The sequence below is a fragment of the Myxine glutinosa genome, chromosome 4 (genome assembly GCF_964187855.1).
Source record: "Myxine glutinosa chromosome 4, kmMyxGlut1.1, whole genome shotgun sequence".
Taxonomy (NCBI): Eukaryota; Metazoa; Chordata; class Myxini; order Myxiniformes; family Myxinidae; genus Myxine; species Myxine glutinosa.
Window position 1 is genome coordinate 152,169,523 of NC_136264.1, and position 17,821 is coordinate 152,187,343.

General features: G+C 43.4%; 1 protein-coding gene across 2 annotated transcripts in view; it reads right to left on the reverse strand.

Annotated features, from left to right (window-relative positions):
- The window catches only part of LOC137425421 (hedgehog-interacting protein), a gene marked incomplete at its 3' end in the record, with an annotated part of 149,682 nt that overhangs the window by 61,860 nt on the left and 70,001 nt on the right, over positions 1-17,821 (reverse strand). For both annotated transcript variants that reach the window (XM_078776630.1, XM_078776631.1), the window contains 3 exon segments: positions 8,219-8,362; positions 9,389-9,562; positions 10,855-11,006. In XM_078776630.1, coding sequence (XP_078632756.1) covers positions 8,219-8,362; positions 9,389-9,562; positions 10,855-11,006 — 470 coding nt within the window.

The following is a 17,821-nucleotide window of genomic DNA, read 5'->3' on the forward strand; positions in this document are numbered from 1 at the left end:
ACCTGCACTCTGGGTGGAGTACCACCACATGGTAGATGTGATCAAGGTCTTTATCAGAACCGAGTGACTTGCAGACCACAATGGGCATCTGTCCTGCATTGTTACCAAGATGCTTCACATCTTTGCCGCTGCAGGCCATCATCAGTATGCCAAGGGCGCACGGCTGTACTGTCAACTCTTGAAGGAACTAGAAACTTTGCCTGCTTACAAAGACACCTTAGAACGTCTCACTGCCCACGGGAACCACGTTGTCCGTTACTCAAGTCATGAGTGGTCCGGCACATGGTGTGACATTTGCATTGAGCAGACATTAATGAAGGCAGCCAAGTCACAAGGTGGACTGAGCAGAGGAAGAATGAGAAACAGTTTTTCTGGCCACAAATGCTGGGTGCTCACCCTCAGTCACCTGTCTGATGTCAACCGGCGGATGGAGGAGGACGTCAGTAAACATGTTCCAGTCCACAGAGACCTTGCCAAGACACAGATGAAGCGAGATGCAGAGGCAGTTGAACTTGTCCTAAAATGGTTTGAGGAGATCAAGCCATTCGACAACGATAGAGACAAGGAGTTGCTCGTGTCTTTCTCAACAGGATTCACAAGCACTGAAGATGACGCAGTCAATGCTGAGAGAGTAGCTGAAGTTGGGATGGAGATGCAGATCAAGCTGGATGGACAGTCAGTGACGTCGACCATGGATGTCAAGTCAAAGATAAAAGTCCTGTCATCACTAAGAAAATTTCCCTTGGTCAACGAGAAAAAGATTCACCTTGAGAATGAGAAATAACTCTTGAGTATTATATATGTATGTGAAATAAAAGCTACTTTGTGTGTAAATGTAAAAGTGAAAATATAAATGTTAACAATCAACTCAGAATCATGAAAAACCCTTATTTGACCCCTCATAAGTTACTTAAGAGCCGATTAAAAAAAATAAAAATTCTCGAAAATAATTTTTCGGTACCCGAATTCAACAGCTTTTTTTCTGGGTTTCCCACGGGAGTTGAACTTCAACATTTTAACACATGTTATTACACACCTTTACAAACATATTGGTGAAGAAATTTTTTGGTAACAATTTAGTTAACAGATTTGTGAAATATCTCATAAAATGCCCTTACTAAATGTTGAACACGTCCTCAACCATTTCTCGGATATGCATTTGCCAATGTTGTTTAAACTTGGCACACAGATAATCAGATAATGAATTAAGGCTCACATATGCACATCATTTATTTTCGACAACAGATCAAAAATGGCAGACTGGTGGCCATTTTGTTACTTAAATGTGTTCCCAACAATTTCTTGAACATGCATGGTCCGATTTTGTTCAAACTTGGCGCAAGCAGAGTGCATGACGGCATACACGTGCACCTCACTTCATTTTGCGATTGATCATAGATGGCCAACTGGTAGACTGGCGGGCATTTTAGTTGTAAAAAACCCGATATTATTGATAGACATATTGACCATGTCCTCAACCATTTCTCAAACATGCATTAAGCGATCTTGTTCAAATTTAGCACACAGATAATGAATGATGGGTTACATATGCACGCCATTTTTTTTTAGATCAGATCCAAGATGGCCGACTGACTGACTGCAGCCATTTTGTTACTCAAACATGTCCCCATCCATTTCTCAGACATGTGTGGACCGATTTTCTTCAAACTTGGCAGAAAGACAATACATGAGTATACATATGCAGAATATTTTGTTTTGCCATCCGACCAAAGATGGCCGACTGACGGCCTTTAACAAATTACTAAAATTACTTTTAAAATTAGCAAAATTACTAAAACCACGGTGGGGAGGAGCTATGACATTTAATGTCTTTTTCTTATTATTATTATTGCAGGTCTTCCTTGGTGTGTCTAAACAAACCAGTCATCGACTAAAAGTAGGTCTTATAGCATATCAGCTTGTATCCTTAGTTTGAGCAGACAGTCTAGATCGGTTGAAAAGTCCACCATGAATTCTAACTTTGATGTATGTGCTTTCTCGATTTTCTGACAATGCTTCATTTAGCATGGCCGAAAAGAAAAAAAAACACCAAAGTGGATTTATGCAATCACAAAGCCTTGCTTCAATGCAGTTGCAATGGGAAATTTTTCAGAAAACTTGCCACCTGCACATACTCACCTGGACTTTCCATCATGTAATTGTGAAATAAAGGATACAAGCTTTGTGGGACACCCAGACTTGGCCATAATCTCCCGGAGTGCTCTCGTGTCCACATAATTTAATGCTTTGGTTAGGTCCACACTCACAGCATGAAGCCTTAAATTATTTTCAATGCACTTTTCTTGCAGCTGGCAGGTGGGAAGCAGGTTGTTGATAGTGCTGCATTTTTTCCGGAAGCCACTTTAGGATTCAGATGTATAACTAATAACGATCGAGCAAATTGTTTGTTTTAGAGTAATTAAAGACCTTGGGTAGTATACCATCTTTGCCTGGGACTTTACCATTCCACAAGGTTTTCACTGCTGACTGTACGCAGAATATTTGGAGGCATGTACGCCTGTGCATTCCATGATAATACGTTGCAGAGTTAATCGACGGACTTTTCATTGATGGTCCAGACAGTCTGTTTAGTAGTTCACAGGTGTTGTTGCCAGTGACCAAAGACAACTGTTCCGTAAGCAACAGACCGACTGCAGTTTACAGATTGTAAAGCTACAGATCCTTTTGTTCTTGCTCCATAATCCTAATTAACAGATTGATAAAAGTTTTTGGTGTCATGACTGTCTGCATATTGTTGAATTTCAGCTGCTTTTCTGCTAGGCCAATCATTTTCAAGGTGTCTGATTTTCATTGGGGTATTACATGCCTTTTATGCTGTGAAACCCTATTATTATTGTTAAGATTATTATCTCACCAGGAACGTACTTCCGGGGAGCTTATGGGATGGCGCATCATCTGTCTCAGTTCGTAAACACTTCCAACTTCTTCTTCGAAACTGCCGATGGAATTGTGACCAAACTTGGGACAAATGATATTTGTTATGTTGCAACTCAAGTTTGTTCACGACATTAAAAAAATTGGGGGTCTAAAGGTGTCTAACGGGGGTCAAAGTGTATCCAGGTTTGACCCCCCAAAATAGGAATTTGCTTTTTTCTCTTAAACGACACAAACTATATGGATTAAACTTGATCACAACTTTCATCACACATGATGTACCAATGTTTGCTCATGGCATTTGAAAAATCAGAGTCTAGGGGGTTCTACGGAGGGTAAGGGTGGGAGTGGAGGGGATGGGGTTGCCTCCCCCAAAATAGGTAATTTTTGTTTGTTAGTTTAAAGTCTTATGATTATGTTAGTATGATTCTTTCTACATGCTGCCCTGTCTTGTAGCAAGCATTGAAATTGGTTTAAAATACCGTGATACTGTTTAAAATCCCTCTAGTCTGTGAAGTATACTGCTTTATTCTATTAGTTAAGCGCTCAGCGGTAATAACCCTATTTTTATTCTTCCGCCAGAATTTTGCGGGTTTATTCCCATTAAAATTCAATTTCTCTGCAATAGTTGGCCTGATTGACACAAAATTTTCACCATAGGAGCACGACCTCCTATATAATTTTTGAATGATAATTATGACGTCATAGGTCACGTGGTACAGGCACCATCTTGGAATAAACGAAAAACTTTGCACCTCTATCTCTGAAACCACTCCATGGAAAAAATTGAAACATTGCTTATTGTAAAGTACTCCCATTGGGGAATAACATACGTTAATGATGATGTCATAGGTGCCTCCATTATAACTTCATAATTTGACAAGTAGAACAGTTGATCCAATTAGTATGAAATTTATTGAGCGTGATCTCCACAAAAATGTATAGGAGAATGAAATTGATGACACTATCGGTCATGTTGTTCAGCAAATATATATATATATACATACATATATATATATATATATATATATATATATATATATATATATATATATATATATATATATATATATATATATATATATATATATATATATATAGTTGGACCCTATTCATGGGAGATACATTCCTGAAAAATCCGCGAATAGCTAAATCCGCGAATAGCGAAACCCGCGAATAGCGGGGCATTGTTTCAATGGAAAAAGGGGGGATAGGTTCCTGAGTCGTGAAAATCCACGAATAGAGTGGACCAAACCACGAACGGCGAGGCAAAATCCGCGAATGGTGACGCAAATCCCAAGAATGTCGACGATTAATCTGCGAAGGTCGATAGAAGTCCCAGAAATGGCGAGACAAAACCCACGAAGGTCGATGAAAATCCACGAAGGTCGATGAAAATCCGCAAAGATCGATGAAAATCCGGTGAATGTATGCCACGACATTGTTTCAATGGGAAAAAGGGGGATACGTTATGGGTTCCCAGCGGTTCCTGATTCATAGAGGAAATTTTTTAAAATTTAAAATGTTTTCGACCGCAAGTGCACATGATTGCAGTTTCGCAAAAAATACTTACAAAAATAAAAAGAACGACAACACCAGGTACCATATCTAATTTATTGAAGGAATGTACTTACAGTTTAATAAAAGTGCTTAACCATACCGTGCCAGTAAAGAAAACACAACACCGTCATGTACCATGAAATTTTTTTATTTTACAAACACGATGACGACGACGATGACGACGATGATCCTGCAACCTGAGGGAGAGGCAGGACAGGCAGCAGTTGAGGGCGGCAGGAGAGGAGGGTGCTGGTGGTGTTGAGGTGGAGGGAGCAGGCTGACGAAGTGGGTAATGGAGAGCTGCCTGGCAGATTGCCGCAGGTTTCGATGCAGCTCTTTGTCGGCGAGAAGCAAATCATTCAAGCCCCTCTTGAACTTGAGGTACCTCTCCATGACTGGGTTAGCATCTTCCAACTTATTGACAAACACCCGCATGCCATGCAGCAACTCACCCAGGAACTGGACTGTGAGGTTAGACCTTGGCATCTCTTCCTCATCACTGCCGCCTCCTCCTCCTCGGAAACCGTTATAATGGCCTCCAACTCCTTCTCGGTGAGGTTGTCACCATGTGAGGCAATGAGATCTTCCAACTCCTCAGGCTGAATGTCATAAAATCCTTCCCCCTCCCAACTGCTGTGCCAACCCGACAATCACATGCCTCTCCTTAGTGTTATCGGGAAAGCCAGTAAAGTTTGACTGCCTGTGGCCACAGGTTGTGCCAACACACGTTGATGGTGGAGGCTCTCACCTCATCCAGCGACTCCTTGATGGTGCCGTTGCAGTGGGTAATGTTGAAATCCTTCCAACACTGCCCGACGGTGAGCCCTGGGCCGGATCTATTGCATCAAAAATGCGGCGAAAGGTGCGACGGGTGTAATACGTTTTAAACGTTGAAATCACACCTTGGTCGAGTGGCTAGATGAGGGAGGTGGTCTTAGGCGGCAGGAAGATCACCTCGACGTTCGGATGAGCCACGTACAGGTTCACGGGATGGCCAGGAGTGTTGTCCAGGAGCAAGAGAATCTTGAACGCAAGGTTTTTGCCCACCATGTATTTCTCCAACTGAAGGACGAAACAATTATGGAACCAGTCCAGGAAGATTGCTGCCGTCACCCAGGCTTTTCTGTTGGCCCTCCAAAACACAGGCAGAGTTTGCTTGTTCTGGACCTTGAGAGCACGTGGATTCAGGGAATGCGACAACATCATGGGTTTCAGCACGAAGTCCCCTTTTCCGTTTGCACAGACGAGAAGTGATACCTGGTCCTTGGCAGCCTTAAATCCCGATGCTGTCTCCTCGCACTTCGAGATGAAAGTTCTCGTGGCCATCTTTTTCCAGAAGAGGTCAGTCTCATCAGCGTTGAACACCTGCTCTGGGAGGTATCCCTTCTCTTCAATCAGCCTCACGAGTTGAGCTTTTGCCGCCTTGTGGTCTGCGGAGGCATGCTCCCCTGAGAGCCTCACATTTTTGAGACAGTACCGTTCCTTGAAACGATTGAACCATCCCCTGCTTGCAGTGAATGAAGTCATCCTGCTTGTACCATCATTGCTCGGCGCATCACTCGTGCTGGCACCACCCGCACCAGACAGATGATCGTAAATTTGTTTGGCCCTTTTCGTGAATGAGAGGTCCACCCAAAGGCACACTTTTCTGCATGTTGTCCTCGATCCATATGCTGAAAGTCTTCTCCATCCTTTCTATGTGGACATCGCGGACATGGGTGACCACCTTCATACTCAATACAGCGCTCGCTGAAATACTGTCACGAATCGCCTTCTCATTCTTCCGTATGTAGCGAACAGTGGATTTGTTGACGCCATAATGCCTGCCCACAGAGGCCGCACTCTCTCCTTTCAAAAACCGATTGAGCAGCTCTACTTTCTGGCTAAGACTCATTACTTTATTCTGCCTCTGGGAAGTCGATGCATCTCCGGCACTGCTTTTGCGCTTGGGAGACATTGTTGAACGATGAGCAGAGCAAGTCAAAAACACAGGTCAAAGCAACAATTATCTAAATCGAGGACAGTCTGTACTATGTGTAGGATTGTGAGCATTGTGGGTATTGAGCCTGTCTGCTAATTTCAATATGTAATAGATTTAATGAAGCATTCGCATTCTATAATTTGCGGGGTTGACTTGTTTTCGTCGCTGATGGTACATACCCCGAAGTGTTTTCATTGTGTAACATCTGATGATGCTTTACCGTAAATTGACAGCTGTAATCGATTTAATGAAGCGTTTGCATTCTATAATTCACGGAGTTGACTTGTTTACACATCTGGTGGGATATACAGCGAAGCTCTCGATTATAGTCCAGCTAAAATTTCCGGCCGCAAAAGTCATGAAAACGCATATCGCACAGCAGGTCATGCTCCCGGCTCATACAAGATGTTTTTTTGTGTATGTCCACCTGCTTTTTGCATGGCTGATAAAAGATGGGTTTTATAAATGTGACAAGCTAGTGGCTTGTAAAAAAAAATTTTGCGCCCTTGAAAAACCGCGAATTCGTGGAACATGGCAGTGAATAGGAGGGAAAAAAAACGGTGATTTCGTGGAACACAGCTGCGAAAAGAAAAAAACCCGCAAATTTGCGGGCCATTTTTCCGCGAATAGAGAAACATGTCGTATTTTATCAACCGCGAATACGTGAATTCCATGAATAGCGGAACTACGAATAGCGGGGTCCGACTATATATATATATATATATATATATATATATATATATATATATATATATATATATATATATATATATATATATATATATATATATATATATATATATATATATATATATATATATATATATATATATATATATATATATATATACTGTATACCGACTGTATATGAATACTCTTGCATTTTTGGTGCAGTAGTGGTTGAATCACATCCCTGTTTTTTGAAGAAAAAAAAAGACAGTCAGCATCCTTATGCTTCTTTGTTCCAAGCAGTGTTTCTGTTGTACCATTAATGCAGAGTCTCTCAGTTCTTCCCACTCTTCATTTACTAATTGAAATTGTTTTCTATCAGACTCAGCCAATTTGTCATCGAGTTTGCAAACCAACTCAGCTTGAATGATTGGGTTATTTAAAGGACAGATGTTTAGGCTTTTTACCGGCTTGAAGCTTTTCCTATTTACTTTCGGCTTCAGAGTGATCTTAAGCTTGATCAACAATACCTGATGGTCAGTTTGGCATTCTGCAATTTTCATAAACCAATCATATTTTTCTAGCATATCACATTTTTATACGATGATCTAAGCCTCACGGAGGAGCTTCTACATATACTACATTTTAGGGCAAGGACATTAGGAAACATCAGGGTACTTTTCCATAAATTCCTAGAACAATAGTGGCTAATGTACTAATTAATAGTATATGGGATTTCAACCTGAGATCATTGTCTTGAGCTGAGTGCTCAGATTTGAATACAAACAGGCCAACCAGTGTAGGATATATTTCTATGGAACTGGTCCAAAGCCTCGCTCTTGCGAATAAACCATGGAATAAATTACATTTTAGTCATTGCAGAAGATATATCCAGCTTAAAATCTCTTCTGAAGGACGGAATACTCCACAGTTGAGTGCACTCATATTAGCGACGCAATAAAACAGCTGTTTTTGTCAAATAAATTCGTCCTTGTCAACAATCCATCCCAGGAGCAGAAAGGAAAGATTGCTGCCAATGAAGCTGCTCCCATAAAGATAATTCAGGTGACATGTGATGTATGATTCAGACTATAGATTTGATGCAGCACTAACCTGCCCGGGCTTCGCAGGCCGTGTGTGTAGGCCTCAGGTGGGTGAGATGTGCCATTGGCATGCGGGTTGTCAGGTGGGATAGCATATGGAGGGTCACAGCCTGGCACCGACACATTGATCCGAAGAATAGATCCTGTGAAATCACTGGGGAGAAAATTTGTGAGGTTAAAAGGAAGAGCGTCAAGTTGGAATTTCATGCTATATAGTTACAATGAAGAAGATTGCTTGTGTTTAAAATCTCAGGATGTAGTTACAGTGATGAGGTGAGTATACTAGGAAAATAAAAGAATAATGGGCAACGTTAAATATTAGATCGAATGTTACAGATACGAAATGGGGTCAGAGGGTTATTTGATTAAGGTTAACATTGGGATTAGCAAAGTCACATGGGAAATGGCAAGGGTTCAGAGCCACACTTGGAGTTTTGGTTCAATATTGGGGAGTTCACAAAGTGGACAGAATGCCAGCATCATCTTATTACTTAGCCAACCTCTGGGAGGAGTTGCATATCAAACTCTCTGACAATTTGAAACTTACTGTGGCACTGGTAATTTCAATTATTTCCACATAGGTCATGGAGGGTTCTGCACCCAAGCATGCTTGGCATTATAGACCAAATTACTGCTGTAAATGTGACCCTGGCACTCCATACGAAATCTTAATGACCTGAGCAAGCTATGCGGCCTCTCAAAGCGTTGAGGCGTTTATAACATTAACGACAATGGGTCAGGGCTAGGGAATAAGTGTGTCGGAAGATTGCCTAGAACCTCCAGCAGTGGCTATTTGAGCCATTTGGGAATTGGGAAGGCCATTTGGACTGAAATTATGAGCAAACCTTGCTGCTTTTCCACTGCATGTGGAAGAGCAAAATTGAGTGGCTCCGAGCATTAATAATGGCTGCTGAAAAGATAGTTTTAAGGATAATTAATGTAGTAGTCAGGTTTTCTTTTTCAGCTGCTTTCCAGCAAGGTTCCAAAGGGAAAATACTCAAATGTGGCTGCAGAAAATATACAACAGGTGTCATAAGGAAGATGTTCACACTTAGTGTCGTTGAATTTAATTTTTTGGGGTGTTTGATGTGTTTTAGGTTTAATACCACCTTATGTGATTATGTGCTAAGTTGTGATTTGTATTGAATGCTTGGTATCCAGTATGAAGAAATGAAGCTACCTTAGTCCATCCATCTCCTCCATGTCATCCAGTGTGATACGTCCATCCCCCAGTACCACATACAGCAGACCATCTGGTCCAAAGAGCAGTTCGCCACCAAGGTGCGCACGCCTCAACTCCGCCACATCTAATATGCGACGCTCTGAGTTCCGGGATACGTGTCGCCAAGACTTCCTTAATGGAGAACAAAACAAAGGATGGATCAGATTGATGCACAAATAGTAACTCCTGAAGTCCCTCTTTTGAGATTTGATATCACCCTCCATTTCTGGTAGTCGTGCTAAATCAAAAATCTGATTTATGTCTGTTCAGTTCCCTGTAGATGTGTCTATCTATATATATAAAACACAGTTTGTGTGTGTGTGTGTGTGTGTGTGTGTGTGTGTGTGTGTGTGTGTGTGTGTGTGTGTGTGTGTGTGTGTGTGTGTGTGTGTGTGTGTGTGTGTGTGTGTGTGTGTAATGTTACCGATAGACTCCTAAACGGAGAGGCTTACGTGCTTGATATTTGGCATAGACATGGCCATTGAGCCTGGGACGAACATGGCCGAACTCAAAATATTTGACGATCCATATTTTTTATTCATATTTACCTCAGCGCATTTCAGCGCACGGAATCAACGGAATCAGAGCAGGTGGGCGCTGATTCGCTCAGAGCGATCACGTGATGATGCTATGACGCTATGAAAAAAAAAATCGCTATGACGTTATGACACTATGAACGCTATGAACGCTATGATGCTATGAACGATATGACGCTATGACGCTATGAAAAAAAAAATCGCTATGACGCTATGAAACGCTATGACGCTATGAACAAAAAATCGCTATGACGCTATGAAACGCTATGAACGCTATGACGCTATGAAAAAAAAAATCGCTCGCTTTACCAAGGGGCTCGCTCTCCCCCCGTTCCCCTCCCCTCCCCCTCCCCTCCCCCGCCCGGCAATGCCGGGTACTTCTGCTAGTAAATTATAAAGCAGTACGACTGTGAACTTGTATGGCAAAATATTGTGTGTGGACTGTGGACATTATGCAAAATTGGTAATGTTGAGGTACTGCACCCTTGGGTAGTGACATCACTCGAAGGGCCATATTATAAAGGGAGCATTTGTGGGAGAAAATTACAATTTGGATGATGAAGATATGCAAGCCTGATATGTTATTTACCATGGAAGAACATAGTGTTGGGAAGAACACATACAAGAGGTTTTCCAGAGATAGTTACTTGTAGGTTTGATTTTGAACTCCACTATTAATTTTAATATTCCTCTATTGTTGCTTTGTGGGAGAACTAAGTATGCTGCAAAGTTTTAACTTATCATATATTTTACAGGAAAAGTACCGGCAGCAGGGTGACCAGTACTTTTACCATTAAACGTATGGCACATTTTTAGTGTTCTGCCATTTGGATAAGAATAGTCATTGGGCTCTTGGAGCTAAAAGTTGTGCACTGTTGACATACTAACCTGGAAACTGTGAACTCTGAGACACGCAAAATGTGGTCGTGCGGACCGCTGCCCCAGGCATCACCGCGTGTTGTGTACGACACATACAGCTTTCCATTTTGTGCAAAATCTGGATGGAATGCCAAGCTGAGCATGCCTCGTTCGTCCCCTGCCTGACACACAACAGTTACAACGATAGTCATCTTACTTCAACTCACTAATTGATTCAGCTGCCCGAATGTAAACTTGCATTTCAAATGTTAGCGACTAAAATGGATATTTTTCTGCATATTATAGATACTGATGAATATGAATGATCGTTTTAAGGCCATTTTTTCCCACTAGAGCGGGGGTTAGCCTTGCGGGCCCCATGACGATCATGGTTCCCTGTTTGAGGCAATGTTTTTATGGCCGGATGCCCTTCCTGACGCCAACCCTTAGTCGCCTCCTATGATGCGCATGGATACGATGTATCTATTCTAAATCGGGGTAAACACCGGGATCATTCATCCCAGCAAGCTGGTACTCAATTTGCCGACCTCGGAAGGTCATGACAGGTTGAGTTAACCCCCCTGGCATTAATTCAGCAATCGACCGGGATTCAAACTCTGGATCCTAGGATCCCAAGCCTGCGCCCTAGCCACTAAGCCAACACCAGGCATATAGATACTGATACAACACAACAACAGGCATTTTAAGGCCATTTTCCCCGCTAGAGCGGGGGTTAGCCTTGCGGTCCCCATGACAATCTCTCCATTTTGCCCTATTTTCTGCATCTCTCCTTGTTAACCCCCTTGCCCACATTTCTCTTCTCAACCAGTCACTTTTATCCTTCCACAACACCTGACCAAACCATCTCAACCTGTTTCTCTTCACAGCATCCATCACAGGCTCTATTTTCATCATCTTTCGCAATTCATCCTTTGTCTTCGTCTCTCTCAATGATACTGTGAATGATCGTTTTAAGGCCATTTTCCCCCGCTAGAGCGGGGGTTAGCCTTGCGGGCCCCATTACAATCATGGTTCCCTGTTTGAGGCCCTTCTCTCAATGATACTCCACACATCCACTGAACCATTCGCATTTCCACCCTTTCCAGCCTTCGTTGCTGCTCTACATTCATGACCCATGTCTCGCTCCCATAAATCATAACACGGATCACACATGCAGCATACACCTTTCCCTTCAGCTTCAACGACACTCCCCTCCTCGTCAGCACGCCACTCAGTTCCCGAAACTTCTTCCATGCACATCTCACTCGAGCAACCGTTGCCGAGTCTGATCCACCTTCTCCATTCAGCATGTCTCCGAGGTAGCAAAATGTTTTCACACCTTCCAGCTTCACGCCGTCTCCAAGATCCAACTCAACATTTCCTCCATCTGCAGCTCCCTCTGTGCACACCTTACACTTGAATGTAGCTGCCACATTGGTTAATGACCCTCTCAAACCACAACATTTTTGATGAACCCACTCAGCGCACACCGCACATCGTACATTGAATGGAGTTCACTCCGACACCCTTCCTGCACATAGCACATGGCCACTTCCCAGTTCTTTCCACCTCACCACATGCTTTACCACTTGCCATCACCTCGTCTTTCCGATAATCACCTTGAGACCTTTTGTCTCCATTTGTCTCCTTTTGTCTCCATACATTCCATGTAGATACTGATAGCTGAGCTAATTCTCAAGTCAAGATTGGCAGAGGGGAAGCAGCACTCTCAGGTCTGCCTGGACTGTGCTGTTCATCTCGTGCTAATCTGCTGCCTGCCTGTTTTGCAACCAGTGGGATTGAGCATGTGATTAGGAAAGCAGCAAAGCAATGAACTGCTCATGATTAATTGCACTTCCACATGGCTCCAGGGGATTTCCTGAATGCAGAAAGACTTCTGAGTGATGGAGCTATAATTTGGATCAACTGGAATGTTGTACCATTTTGAGATTCATAAAGCACAAAGGAGTGCAGGAGGCCAACCCTAAAATCCAATAAGATAGTCTTTAACCAAAAGGGGCAATGTGAAATGGTCAGATGTCATCGTAAAGGCTTTTAAGTCAATAACCATAAATAAATAAAAAACAACCTTTAGAGGCCATTTTTCCCCACAAAGCGGGGGTTGGCCTTTTTCGGGAACCGTGGTTGTTGTTGTTTTTCGGTCCCCTTTTTGAAGCAATGTTTTACGGCCGGATGCCCTTCCTGACGCCAACCCTTTTTGCCGCCTTTTAACGACAAACAGGGAATTACCAGTGAACTGGTACTCAATTAGCCGACCTCGGAAGGATGAACAGGCTGAGTCAACCCTCCTGGCGTTAATTCAGCAATCGACCGGGATTCGAACCCAGGATCCTAGGTATCCTAAGCCGGCACCCTAGCCGCTAGCCCAACATCAGGGATAAGTCAAGGGGGTTGACTTGATCAATAATCAAGTCAATAACCATACATGAACAATTATTGTTTCTGAGGATTATGACCACATCGGCAAAAACAAAATGGTGATGTTATGGTCTGGAATCAATAAGATTTAAGAAAATGAATGGAGGAACAAATAACAAAAGCTGCATTTTGCTCACACACCTGACTATCGAGTAAACTCGACTGACGTCACAAATCTAAAACAAGTGAGTGCCAGAATCAAACGGAAATGCATCGACTGTAACTAAAGAAGAATCAATTGCAGCAATTTTCAAATTGGATCAGAGGGGAAGAAAAATCTATGAATGCGGTTTTGTCTGTCTGAATGAAAGAAATGACATTTGAAACCTGTTGAGTTATTGACAAGAACACGATGGAGCAGATTAACTATACAAGCACTGGCCAATGCAAAGGTCATATAAGGATAGATGTATGTCATGCTGTTGTTGTTGTTGCTGCTTTACCCAGAAATATATCCTTTTTTTAATACATGGTCGAGGCTCATGGAAGAGATAGGACAGAAAACAGATCAGGACACAACATAACAAAGGGAGCAGCAGGAGAAAGGGGAAATGCCAATATCAGGGTAGAGGGAGAAGATAAACGGAGACGGACAAACAAGGGATGCAAGTAATGATGAAGGGTAGGGGAGAATGTAAGGGGTGGACGAGATGGATACATAACCAAAATTTTGAGAGGGTTGGGAGTGGTTTAACGGGGGTTGAAAAGATCATGACTTTGGATAGGGGGTGACCTGATATGGTGGTGAACAGCTGTCTTGAAGACCCAGAGGGAAGAATTGGATCGAAGAGAATGTGGAAGGCAATTCCACAGGCAGGAAAATAGAGGAATAAATGAGTGGAGGTGAGCAGTCATTCTGGACTTAGGCAGTTTCATTAGGAAGGGGTTGCTGGAGGACCACAAGCGTCCAGCAGATACTTGGAGGGTGGCAGGATGGGTGAGAGGGGGTGGGGGGGAACGTGGAGAGGGCAGAGGTGCAAGACCAGAAATGAAGTGGAAAAAGACAGAGAGATCATCAATGTGTCAGTGATGGCGAAGTGATATCACACAGCAGTAAACTCGACTCAAGGCCCCAGGGCAGGCAGGAGTAGGCATCGTGAGATTCCAATGATCTTGAAGGCTTTAGTTTCCACGGAATCAAGCTGAACAAGATGTGAGGCAGGGAAGCCATCCCAAAGGGGAGAGCAGTACTACATCAAGCTGCAGATTAAAGCCTTGTAGGTGGATAGAAGCTCAGGTGTGCCAAGGAGGAAGGAACCACCTTTAGAGGCAATTTTTCGCCGCAGAGCAGGGGTTGGCCTTTTTTGGGCACCGTGGTCCCCTTTTTGAAGCAATGTTTTACGGCCAGATGCCCTTCCTGCCGCCAACCCTGTTAGTCGCCCCTTGTGACACACAGGGAATTACCAGTGAACTGGTACTCAATTTGCCGACCTCGGAAGGATGACAGGCCGAGTCAACCCCCATGGTGTTAATTCAGCAATCGACCGGGATTCGAACCCAGGATCCTAGGATCCCAAGCCGGCACCCTAACCGCTAAGCCAACACCAGGCTTCTGGTGTGCCAAGGAGGAACCCCTGTTATCTGCCTTCCTCACCCTAAGCCTTTTTTAAATTTCCAGTTTTTCCGTGCAGAAAGTTTGCTTCTGTATCCATCTTGTTCACCGCATACATCCTCCCTTAGTCCTCCTTCCTCCCCACACCCATTATTTGTCCAAGTCTCCCTCTCCTGTTAGATCTCTCTTTAGGTCGGGGATGTGCAACTGAAAAGTGCAACGAATATCGAAATGACGTAAATCACAGCAATTTTTACCTCCACCACCAAAGGTGGATGAAGGTTATGTTTTCACCCCTGTCTGTCTGTTGGTCTGTCCATTTGTCTGTCCGTTTGCGAACAAGATATCTCAAAAAGTTGTGGACAGATTCGGACGAAATTTGGCAGAGGTGCGTATGTGACAAGGACGAAATGATTAGATTTTGGTGATGTTACGGCCTGAAGCACACCAAGCCAAGCCTTCAATCACACTGTCTTTATTTATGGATTATCACACGAAAAATCTCTTCCTACACAAAAACAAAGAAGGGAGAAGAGAGGGAAAAACCAGAGTAGGCCAATCCAAGAGTAGGCAGGCCCAAGAATAGGCCAGTCCAAGAGTAGGCAGGTCCAAGAGAAGGCAGGTCCAAGAGAAGGCAGGTCCACGAGTAGGCAGGTCCAAGAGTAGGCCACCAAGGCAGGCCCAGCAGTAGGGCCCAGTGGTATGCCCCAGTGCAGGCCCAGCACGAGAGGGTAGGAGTAGGCAAGTCCACGAGTAGGCCCCAAGGCAGGCCCAGCAGTAGGCCCCAGGGCAGGCCCAGTGGTAGGCCCCAGTGCAGGCCCAGCACGAGAGGGTAGGAGTAGGCATGTCCATGAGTAGGCCCCAAGGCAGTAGATACACGGCAGCAAGAGTTCGATCAAAGTCACCCTTCAGGTAGAGAGGCGGCTGCAGGGGGTTGATCCAGCATACCCTTCAGGTGGAGAGATTGCAGCTGGAACCTCCACAACACCCGAAAAGGCACTCCACCATGAGCACTCCACCATGAGCACTCCTCCAAAATGGCCACTCCCCCTGCTGAATCACCTTCCTGACCCCTCCCCTGCACCACAGCCAATCAGAGGCTTTATACCCGTGGACCAAACCACTTGGCCTAACTCAAAGGGGGGGGGGGGGGGGGAGAATGAAGAAGAAAAGAAAGGTCACAGACCGTAACAGTGGAGATCTGGATTTGGATCCGACTAGTATAATTTTTAAGTGCTTCTTCACCATTGGGAGATGGGGCCAAAAACGGTACATAGCAGGATATCTCAAAAAGTTGTGGACGGATTTGGACGAAACTTGGTGGACCGGTTGGGTTTCTGACAACGACAAATAGATTCGATTTTGGTGAAGATCTGAATATGGATTCGGATATGAGAATTATTTAATTTTTAAGTGATTCTTCACCAATGGGAGATAGGGCTAAAACCAACATATAGCAGGATATCTGAAAAAGTTATGGATGGATTTGGACGAAACCTGTTGGACAGGTTGTGTGTGTGACAATGAAGAATCGATTCAATTTTGTTGAGATCTGAATATGGATTTGGCTACAATAATTATTTAATTGTTAAATGATTCTTCACCATTGAGAGATCGGGTGAAAAGTGATATATAACATATTTTAAAAAGTTATCGAATCCAGATCCGGCCTATCAGTGGGATACAAAACGTAAACTGGTCACCAGGCGGAGGTATATGCTCTCTACTGAGTGCCGTTCTAGTTCTCATAAGAATTAATAGAACTAGCAATGGTACCCGCCCTATGGGCGGGGCTTCAATTGGGAAGCCCAAATGAAAAGGCAAAATATCAGAAATTGAAGGCTTTTTTTTTTTAAACGATTCATATAAACATCCGTTGAATCATATCACATGCAAATCATCAAAATCTAAACAGTACATGGCGCCAATTTTGAAAAAACATTGAATTCTGCAAAACGGAAGCGGCCGCTCGCGACATGTCTTTCTCAGTCACACGTTTATGTGTGAAGAGTGCGCACCGAATCAGTAACACGGAAGCGGCCGCTACACCTGTTTCTCAGTCGCTTTGCACACGCTGCCATGTTACTTCGGAGCCGCACGTTTATATTGGAAGAGTTCGTCAAGACAATTTATATCGGAAGAGAATTTCAACAAAAGCCACATCACTGTTCATATCGGTAAATATTATTCCATCGTGTTTGGAAAAACTGGCAAACTGGAAAACTTGGAAAATTGGGAAAAAATTGGAAAAGCAATATAGCCTATTTTACCCCAAGGGGTCCCAGGAATACCCACCCAAAATATCGTTACGATCGGTTCAGCCGTTTTTGCGGTACCTTCGAACGGACGGACGGACATTTGGTGAATTATAGTAAGATAAGCTGGGGATGCGTTCCTCACATCACCATTTCATGCATTATATTTAACTTTTTAACTCAGATATTACCCTTTTTGAGTAACGACAGTGGAATTCATGTACACATACCTATAAATAAAAAACAATTACCTGACATCGATACCTATATGCCACTGTGCAATATAAAATAAAATAAGATAAGATAATAAAATAAGATAAAAGCAATGAAGAGCAGAAAAGCGGGAGCGCCGACGGGAGTTGTGGGAGATATGTTGAAGGCAGCGGGAAATTGGGGTGTGAAGAAAATGACAGAGATCTGCAATCTTGTGGTGAAAGAAGGCCGCATTCCAGTGGTTGGGAACTGAGTACCCTTGTCCCTCCATACAAGGGGAAAGGTGAGTGACCCTCTGGACTGTGGCTCGTATCGAGTGATAAAGTTATTGGAGCATGGAATGAAGGTATTGGAAAGGGTGTTGGAGAGGAGGATAAGGAAAAAAGTGTAGATTGACGAAATGCAGTTTGGATTTATGCCAGGAAGAGGAACGACAGATGCGCTTTTTATTGTGAGGCAGTTGCAGGAGAAGTACATGGAGAAGAGGAAGAAGTTGTTTCTTGGGTTTGTTGATCTGGAGAAAGCATTCGATAGGGTT